This window comes from Rhinichthys klamathensis, unplaced genomic scaffold, assembly GCF_029890125.1.
Source record: "Rhinichthys klamathensis goyatoka isolate OS25496 unplaced genomic scaffold, OSU_Roscu_1.1 h1tg000004l_1, whole genome shotgun sequence".
NCBI lineage: Eukaryota > Metazoa > Chordata > Actinopteri > Cypriniformes > Leuciscidae > Rhinichthys > Rhinichthys klamathensis.
The window spans coordinates 6,298,554-6,308,740 of record NW_026606557.1 but is presented as its reverse complement, the minus strand read 5'-3'; the positions used below and the strand labels follow the sequence as shown (position 1 = coordinate 6,308,740).

Genomic DNA, 10,187 nt, shown 5'->3' with positions numbered 1-10,187 from the left:
ATCACGAGTGGCTCAACAGGTAGATCTATAGATAAACTCATCTTTCAGGGATTTGACCGACCGGGTTGACAATTTAGCGTGAGAAACCGGGGGTGTGGCGTACGTGTGAGCGTGTGAAACCAATCAAATGCGGGTGTCTCACGGCCAATGCGTGAGTTGGCAGCTCTGCAATGTTGATCCTCGTTCTGCCTTTAACGCGATCACTTTCTCTTTTTGCTTTGCTCCGATAAAACCTTTGCTTTCTTGTTTTTCTGTGCTGCTTCGGCCATGACTATAACATTTGGCTCGCAAGTCCGATTTTAAGGAAGTGGGGGTGGTGGTGGAAGTGACGTATATGCCGTAAAGCAGTCGAATTTTGTAGTTCTCTTTGTTCGCCGGTTACTACCCGAAACCCGAAGTTTAAAAGTACGATTAAAAACGCTACAGACCCCGTCAGGCTATGGCAGACGTGTCATTCAACCTATTGTAAGTCGATGTACCATCACAAGAGACTTGGAAATATATTATGAAGGTTGAAAAGTTACCTGTTGTTACTTTAAGCACATTTTAAGTATCAGGTGTAGTCAGTTTGAAATAGTGAAATAAATTATGAAAAATATTTACACACCACCAGGAACACGTTTCCCATTATGGGAGGACCACAAAGTAAGTACAATCTTGATGGTGGCGCAGTTGTTGTATAATTGTGTATCCTACATTCACAAGATATTTGTCTTGTCAGTATAAAGCAATCAATCATGGTGTGTTGACCACTGTAAGGTGATTATAAGCACAACATTAATACATTTCCAATGCTCTCAAGGTCCAAGTACTACTAGAGATAAAGTCCATTTTACTGACACTTGAAGTTAAATCAAATTTCACCTTCAGCACATTTCAGTGATACCTAAAATACATTAGAAGCCCGAGTTACAGGTACTTTGTCATCACAAGTAGGCCTAATTTGAAGTATGTCTTCAGCATACTATTCCTATATATAGTGCAGCTCTATCCCACTCAAAGTGTTATTTCAATCTTCAAAGCTATTTCAAAGTTTTAATGTCACTTTTTGTAAAAGAATAGTATGGCCTCAGTTTATTATAAGTATAACTTATAATGTAAATATATAACAATAAAGTCCAAAAGTTTTAAAAGTGTAATTTAATTGCAATTGTAATGTCACCAAAATACATTTGAAGTTCACATTGTATTCTGTATTATTGCAAAAACTAGGTTAGATATTTAAGTTGTACTTAAGTATGCTTGGAATAGTTCCACTTTAGCACAACAAAGCATACTTAACACAACTTTAGTTTAATAGACTTGAAGTATACCAATTTATAGTGCACTACCAACACATTTACCTCCGGTTTCATGGACGAGGCTTAAGTCTAGTCCCAGACTAAAATGCAAGTTTGAGCTGTTGAAAGACACTTGCACTGGAATATCTTAATATATGTCAGTGCCATTGTTTGGTCTCAAAATGCACACCAGTAATGTTTTTTTATAGGGTATTTATTATAAAAGCTATTAAATGCCCTAATTAAACTAGTACGGCCTAATCCTGGCTTAATCTAAGCCATGTTTGTAAAACCGAGCCTTACGTTTATTGAATAAAGGCCCAGTTTCACAGACAGGGTTTAGATTAAGCTAGAAGGCCTTAGTTCAATTAGGATATTTAAGTAGCTTTTATAAACATGCATGCCTTAGAAAAAAAACATACTGGTGCTCATGCATCTTGAGACAAACCAATGGCACTGAGTCTGACTTAAGATATGTCAGTGCAAGTTACTTTGAGTTAAACCAGCTCAAACATGCATTTAAGTCTGGGACTAGTTTAAGCCTTGTGTGTGAAACCGAGGGAATGTGTGCTTAAGTATCCTATCCATATCTTACAAGTCAATCAAATGACAGCATTCCAGGAAGCCCTGCGTTTGAATATCACATAAGAGACGATTAACACCACTGCCACTGCCACAGCCACGACAGATAAAATAATAGGCCAGAATGTGGTTCTGTCTGTGGGAGAAATGACATGAATGATTTTAGAAACAGATGAAGCCATCAACAGTTTCAGCAAAAGAAGCGACACACAGACCAGCAGCCGTCCTGGAGCGGCTCGGCAGGAACACAACACCAGTGTGCGGGAGACTACAACACACTATTGTTGCCCTATTCCTCATTTTGTGTTAGATGCCTGATGAATGAATAAATGCAAACGTGAAGCTTATTCAAGATTGCAAAAAAAAAAAAAAAGAATAAACTTTGGGATAAATAAATACTGAGAGTTTAATATAACCAACTTGCTCAAATGTCACAAACGCATTCTTGTTTCCTTCCTCATAGTAATGGTTTTCGATTTCAAATGGAAAAGATTTTTAATATTGTATTCTATATAACCAACAGAAAGCTGTTTATTTATTTATTTATACTTTTGTTTTCTAGTTGCTCCTTCTAAATAAAATGCTTATATAAACTACACTAGCAGAATTGTAACACACATAAACCAGGCTACTCTGTATCAGAAACTCTCATTGTTACTGTATACAGTGCTACTCTCTTAAAGTTCCCCCCTCCTTATTATGCTTTCTCATATATTGCATTTCATGTAGTGCCTAATATACTGTAGCTGTTTGTAAATTTAAAAGGTCTGCAAAGATCAAATTTGCATGACAAATTATGATATTGTAAATGAAAGAATCGATTTTGAACTCCCAAAACGAGTCGTCAGTAATTTCAGTCTCACTTCCTGCTCGAACATGAAGCCAGCCTATGGTCTTCATTGGCTGTCTGCAAACGTCTACTTTGACCCACCGTCAAACACTGTAGTCTGGAAGAGTTTGGTTTGTGTTTTCGACATGTAGAGAAGATGCTGTTTTTCTGCGCCGCCAAACCAAATCTACTTTTCTGCATTTCCAAAGGATGAGGACTCGGGCTCGAATAGATAAGGTTAAACCGACTCCATCGTTACTGTTCGTTTCACTGTGTATCAAGTGCTGGGTAGGCTTACAGAAAAGGAGTTTTCACTAGTTCACCTGGTCGCGACCGCCACTATGGGGTTGCTAAAGATTTACGAGGAGTCGCCAAGTTCACTTTAGTTTGAGGGTTAGGGATGAAACGTTTACCAGTTTGAAGATAAACCACGATGCAATTTCCGACGCATTACAATTTAATATTTTAATCATCATTAAAACGTATTTGTTTGCCAGGATTTAAAATACTCATGGTAAAATGCTGTCCGGTAGCAAATTAAGCAACAGTCTCACGCAGCATGCAGCGTTGGTTTCGTTTTGTTTGAAACAAATGGTGGAAAGAAGCGAGGTTTACCACCAAGTGCTGAGGGAAATTATGATGAGTTAAACTTAAAGGAGCATTGCGCAAGTTCTGAAATTTCTTACCATTACTGACACCAGTGGCCGTTAGAGAAACTGCAGCCAGTCTCATGCTCGTTCTCGGTGTGCACGCTCTTTGGCCGCACTAGATAAGGCTTTTTCTTTTCTTTTTTTTTTTTACTAGTTTCCGTGGGTATCTGGATTGTGCTGGAGGCTGGTCGCTTCTTTCCGTCCGCAGAGTCCATTTGAAACACTACTGCTAGCGGTTGCCGCTGCTTACTAATGGCTGCCGTACGGATGTAAGCCCAAGTAGACGAGAACGCGCATGACGTCACATTTTGTGAATTTTCACGCCAATTCGGACCCGACTCCTCCACACACAATTGAGCTTACAGGCTGATAGAGGCAACCGTGGGGGACAGTCAAGGTGTCATTCTTTCTATTACATTATGGTTGGCTCATAAATGTACAAATGAAGACTCTATCTTAACCCTTTCACGCGTACGATCACACCGGTGTGATCAGTCCTGGCTGGTCCCTGGAGCGTACGATCACACCGGTGTGATTAGAACGGTCAGTGCATCACGTGATCAACTGCTAAATTCAAACGTGCTTTCGCGCGTTGGCTGGCGCTGAGCCAGAGACGGACGCACTCAGTGCTGTCATATATCACAACTATTGAGTGTTTTCAACCACATAATGTTTATTTTAAGTTTCAGACATTTAAATACACATAAATACTAGCAAAACAATGATTTTGAGTTTGTAAAATACACACTGATGTCTAGTATGGAAGCGGCAATAATAATCCTTTCCATTATAATAAGACGACAGGTTTTATTCATATCAGATACACATTGTGAAAGTAGCTTTACATTTGACCCTATTCTTCTCCCAGTTCACCGGCCACTTACTTTAATGTATTTCGTGAGAAGTGGAGGAATTAACGTGTTGTAATCCAACAGATCCGATTCTCTGAACTGTAAAACAAACTAAAATGGCGGCGCCCATTGTGCATACAGCTCAACTAACGCAATCGTTATAAAGATGTTTAAACAACAAAAACCATCCACTTGCACATATTTGACAATCGGAATATCAGTGTTTCATGCTATAGCTAATACATTTGTGAATATTTTTTATAAAAAAGGAAAAACGACATAAAAGCAGATCATCACTCATTCAGCGCTGTGTTGTGGTTGTGCTGTGTCATGTGACAAGCAATGACGCGTCACCATGGAAACATTAAAGTGACAAGTTCTAAATAACAGTCGCCTTGAAAAACTCACGCTGGGGGGTCAGTTAGAATATTTTAAACATACGTGTGAAAGGGTTAAAGATTTTTTTTAAGTAAAAACCTACACATAGCTCCTTTAAAGGATAATTCCGGTATTTAACACTTTGAGTCTATTTTCTAGTTTGTTTTGGATGAACTAGAGTGGTGGACTTAGAAATGTTGACGATGGGTCCTGTCTCGACTTTTTGACTATTTTAGAATCGCCTCTGACCGCTTCAGAGTGGATGTCTATGGGCATGCTCAAACATGTCCTTAAAGGGATACTCCACCAGTTTTTATTATTAAACTATGTTATTCCCTTAACTAAGACGAGTTGATACATACCTCTCTCGTCTCAGTGCGTGCACTATATCGCTCTGTATTGCCGCAAAACTATGTTAGCACTTAGCTTAGCCCATGCATTAAATATGGGCCAAGCAGAGAAGCGACCAAACACTTCCACGTTTTCCCTATGTAAACACAGTTACTCGAGTAGTGTAACTTGACCTGGGCTGGTGACACAAAATAAACCGTTGCGCTTTTCTAAGCGTTTAAAATTGATGACTATATTGTATGGCGGAATACCATAACAATTGCTTTTGAGCACTTCGACTTGGCGCAATAATATCTTCACTCGTGAAAAGTCCTCTTACCGGCTCCCGCTTCCTCTCCCCCTCCCTCTGACATTTCCGTCAATACAACGTGACATGCGCCGGTAGTAGTTCGAGCGGAGTTGACGAAGTAACAGGTTGTTGGAAGCTAGTTTGTGTACAATAATGGTTAAAGCGTGCATCGTAAAGGGTTGTGAAAATAAGGAGAATGTACATAGTGCTGTCATTTTTCACCGAATTCCAACACACCACATACAGCGGAGAGCTTGGTTAGCTGCTTTGAACAAGAATCCCAAAACACCATTGATGACTCTGAAGAAGTGGCGTGTTTGCTCCGAACATTTCACAAAGAAGGACTATACCTGCACAGGAACACGCCTAAAGGATGAGGCTACACCAACAATATTCAGATCACTTACAGAAAGCCCGTGGTCTTTCGCCAGCTCCGGTCTGTTCTGGATCATATCTTTCTTGCCTCTCACGGTCCACAAGAGCTAATTCCTCCTCCGTGTACTCGGGTTCAAACAGATATGGCTCTGGGTCTTCTAAAAGAAGTCATAATCATCTACAAAGTCGGCCATTGCAAATGATCTGCAGTTTGCTAATAGCACAGGTAGTAAAAGTCACGTTGGTAGTATTGACGGAAATGTCAGCAGCTGGATGCTATTGGAGGGAGGGGGAGAGGAAGCGGGAGCCGGTAATCTTTTCACGAGTGAAGATATTATTGCGCCAAGTCGAAGTGCTCAAAAGCACTTGTTATGGTATTCCGCCATACAATATAGTCATCAATTTTAAACGCTTAGAAAAGCGCAACGGTTTATTTTGTGTCACCAGCCCAGGTCAAGTTACACTACTCGAGTAACTGTGTTTACATAGGGAAAACGTGGAAGTGTTTGGTCGCTTCTCTGCTTGGCCCATATTTAATGCATGGGCTAAGCTAAGTGCTAACATAGTTTTGCGGCAATACAGAGGGATATAGTGCACGCACTGAGACGAGAGAGGTATGTATCAACTCGTCTTAGTTAAGGGAATAACATAGTTTAATAAGAAAAACTGGTGGAGTATCCCTTTAAAACAACCCTTAACGTTCGTTTTCAAAACTGTGCAACTCACCGAGTGGTTAGTGGTGTTCGTTGATGATTAACCGAGAACCGAGCGAAAAGACCACCACCAAATGTAAACAGACCCCTTTCCGTTTCTGGTAGCGCAGTAATATCAACGAGCACTGAGTCCTCCAGCAGACATCAATACGATTTTAAAAAATGGCAAATAAAACACGACAGAAACTGTATTTCGCTACGCTACTTGTTTTGGAACATCAACGAACACCACTAACCACTCGGTGAGTTGCACAGTTTTGAAAACGAACGTTAAGGGTTGTTTTAAGGACATGTTTGAGCATGCCCATAGACATCCACTCTGAAGCACTCCGAGGCCATTCTAAAATAGTCAAAAAGTCGAGACAGGACCCATCGTCAAAATTTCTAAGTCCACCACTCTAGTTCATCCAAAACAAACTAGAAAATAGACTCAAAGTGTTAAATACCGGAATTATCCTTTAAGTATTCTTGAATTCTATGAATGTGTCTCTGAAGGGAACAGACTGCCTTGAGAAAAGTTTTGATGCCATTTTCTTTTCATCTTCCTGGTTTATAAGCGTGCTGCTTTGTTTACAGAAGTTACCGGGGTAACAGCTCTATTTCTGCTGCTCAATAAGCCCCCGAACCTACTGACAGAGACTGGATTTGAAACTCAGACTGGACTGAGAAACTCAGAGACTGTCCTTTGTGGAATGGAAAGGCTCCAATCCAAGCATGATAAAGGTTCTTCATGCAAACACACTGACAGGTCACATGACACGCCAGTGGCGGCTCCTGCCAGCCAGCTGAAGATTTAACCCATACTGGCATATTTAGACAAAACGCTGAAACAAGTTAGCATTTTAACACTTCTGGGGTTTCATCGTGCCAAACTCAATGGATTTTTGAAACGGGTTGTTGGTTAAATGTATAAAAATCTATGTTTATCAGATAATTTCAATAATTAAGCTTAAGATAATTTATTTTAAAAAATATAGGCTATCAATTATACCCTCTAGTAATTTTTTAAGCTTTTGCTTTTCTTGAAAAAAGCAGTTGCTAACAAGTGGTAAAATGTGACTACAGACGTTGTCGCTGGAACATTAAACAATTACACCAAACAACTTAAACTCATCTACTCACTATAGTCTGCTTATACAGCCTACCTGTGTCACAAACTATTGCAAACTATTAGAACTCAAACGTTCAGGGAAAATGTTTTTTTATTTTTATTTTTAAATACAGACCGAAAGATTTGTTGAAAGCTGGGTGATGGTGAAGTTGAAGTCATGTGACCGTGGTGTAGTTTATTTATAGCCTATGTTTAGCTTTTTACTTCTGATGATTGTATTGAGGCTTCAAAATTCATAAAAATTGTGTTAATTTGTGAAGATTTTCATGATGAACAAAGCATGTAAAAATCAAATTTTGTTGGTCACAGAGCATTCTTTCTCTAAAGCCGATGGAAAAATCCAGTAAAGTTTTTATTGAGGGAACCAGAGTGATGCTAACATTCGGGTAGGAAATCAGTAATGGTAACTTTAAATTAGTCTTTTAACTATTCATTAGTGTTTATTTAGAACTGACCTGTAGATGTGAGGATGAACACTTTGCTGTCTCTTCCCTGAGAGTTTGAGGCGATGCACGTGTAGTTTCCTGAACTGAGTGTGGAGGACAGAAGCACTGAGGACTTGATCGTCTCTTTCAGATGTTCTGACTGCCATGAGTACGTAGGAGACGGGTTTGCCTTCACTGTACAGTTTAGTGTGAGCTCATCATTGATATTGATGGTCTCTGTTGAACTGGAGTGTTTTGGTTTATCTGAGGAGGACAGAGGAACATTTTAATTCATATTGTTAATTAATTTAAGTGAATTAATAGAATGTTAATTCACTTCATAAAATGAATAATCCTTCACACTAGAAGGCCCTTCTGAAATATAAATGAATTAAATTGAAAAAAATTTGCAAGATTTGCAATAAATAAACCTACAGTAAACTTCAACATTGAGTGTTTTTGACGGGACTGTTGGAGGAGGTCGAGGTCCTTCTTCTCCCAGTTCCAGCTTTGCTTCACACCAGTACTGAGCTCCATCATCAGCTCTGTCTGGACGGATCAGGAGTTTAGATGTTTTACTGACTGGAGTATGGATGGTGTCAGTGAAGATGGTTTGATCCACCAGAGTCTGTCCTTTGTACCAGTTGACAGTGAGAGTCTGAACAGGAGCCACATTGAGAACGTCACACTGGAGCTCATACTGGTTTCCCTCCATCATTGGTCCGGTGTGATTCACAGTGCTGATGGACACACTGTCTGGAGTCTCTGGAAGATTTACACACTGATATCTGCAGTCATGAATGTTTAGTAGATATTTCTGAGAATGAAAATATAACAATATCAATAACAGAGAAACTCACTGTAAATAGTCACTGGGAGAGTCACTGTACACTGTTTCTCATAGTTTATGTAGCAGAATGGCTCTATGTCCCATTCTCTCAGTTCTGACACGTTCCATGTGATCAGACTGTCTTTGCTCATAGGCACTGATCCCTCACTGGCTTCCCATCCCATCCCTTTATGCTGGACAGAAGTGCTGCAGTCGACTGAGACAGGACTGCCGAACTCCACAATAACTCTCTCTGGGTTGAGCTGAAGAGGACATTCAGCAGCATGTGAACCTGTTAAACACAGTAAAGAATTCAGAATAATGGCATACGTAATGGCAGGTATTATTTACTTGACAGACTGAACATTTATAAGCAACTATCACATGTTGACTGGTTAATAAAATGACTGGTCTGGATTCTTGGTCAGGATCTGGTATTTTATTTTGTTTGTTGACCAACTATGCAAGACAAAGCTATTGTAGAAGACAATCAGTCTATAACTGTTTATGACTGTTTAAAAACAAAGAATCAAATCAATTCTTATCATCTTGGCATTAAAGGCACAAGTATTGCATTGTCATTTTGCATATTACACTTCAAATTGAATATTGCTACCCATATGCTTCCATTGCGCCCCTGAGTCTATTTACAAATCCAAATTTGCCAGCTCTAAAAATACTGTGTAACGTCACTCAAGCACAGAAGGTCATATCACATTACAAATGCTCGCTGGTACATGAGTGTAGCAGTAATGAATTAACTTTCAAATTCAAACATGTCAACAACTTGAACACAGAGAAAATATTATAGGTCGACAACGACGTTCGGAAACAAGTAGCCTAAATTCAAAATGACATAAGTTTTCGCTTTATGTATCGGTAGAATAAAAAAGGGAGTCAATACAAACCTGTGAGAGTCACAAACAATAAAACTGCAAAGAGATAAACAAGTCCACAGAAATATTGCAGCATATTAAACGTGTTCAAGAAAACCGTCGACCGGACAAAAGGCGCGCGATTAAAAGGCTGGTGGTCAGTGGTGGATAAATATAGCCTACGTCGCCCGACACTGTTCTCAGATGAGTGACTGTCCAGTGGTTCCTCAAGCAATAGGCTACGACAGTAAACCGCTGATAACAACTGGATATGTTTTTCCATAGAAGGACCTATAGAAACGAAACCATTCACGCAGATCACACGGCAGGATACTCAACAGAACACAGAGGCTATCGCGAAAGAATTATGTCATTATGCGCTGTTCTCGTGTCAAATTTGACAGAAGACTTATCTGCCCTACTCCCTTCGAAGGGCAGAGCCCTTGAAGTGGGGACTTCGGAGGCATCCAGTTGCCCCTCGATTACTTTCGCTTCTCAGACGGTTCTTCTTTGGTGTTTTATGGCAGTTGGCATCCTTAATGTTGCATCACTGCCACCTGCTGTTTCACGTCATTGTTTTCTCCTCCTGCATTCATCATATAGGCCTAGTCCTGTCGGATGTTTTCTACATAAATAGTTTTGTTTACCT

General features: G+C 39.8%; 1 protein-coding gene across 1 annotated transcript in view; it reads right to left on the bottom strand.

The window, feature by feature from the left end:
* Positions 1–1,856: 1,856 nt before the first annotated feature.
* The window catches only part of LOC130085035 (hemicentin-1-like), a 54,112-nt gene continuing 45,781 nt past the window's right edge, over positions 1,857–10,187 (bottom strand). The window contains exons 5-9 of the mRNA XM_056250591.1: positions 9,572–9,829; positions 8,695–8,955; positions 8,270–8,599; positions 7,865–8,098; positions 1,857–1,998 (exon numbers count right to left, since the gene is read on the bottom strand). Of these exons, the coding sequence (XP_056106566.1) occupies positions 1,883–1,998; positions 7,865–8,098; positions 8,270–8,599; positions 8,695–8,955; positions 9,572–9,829 (1,199 nt within the window). The 3' untranslated portion in view covers positions 1,857–1,882. The remainder of the gene's footprint in view (positions 1,999–7,864; positions 8,099–8,269; positions 8,600–8,694; positions 8,956–9,571; positions 9,830–10,187) is intronic.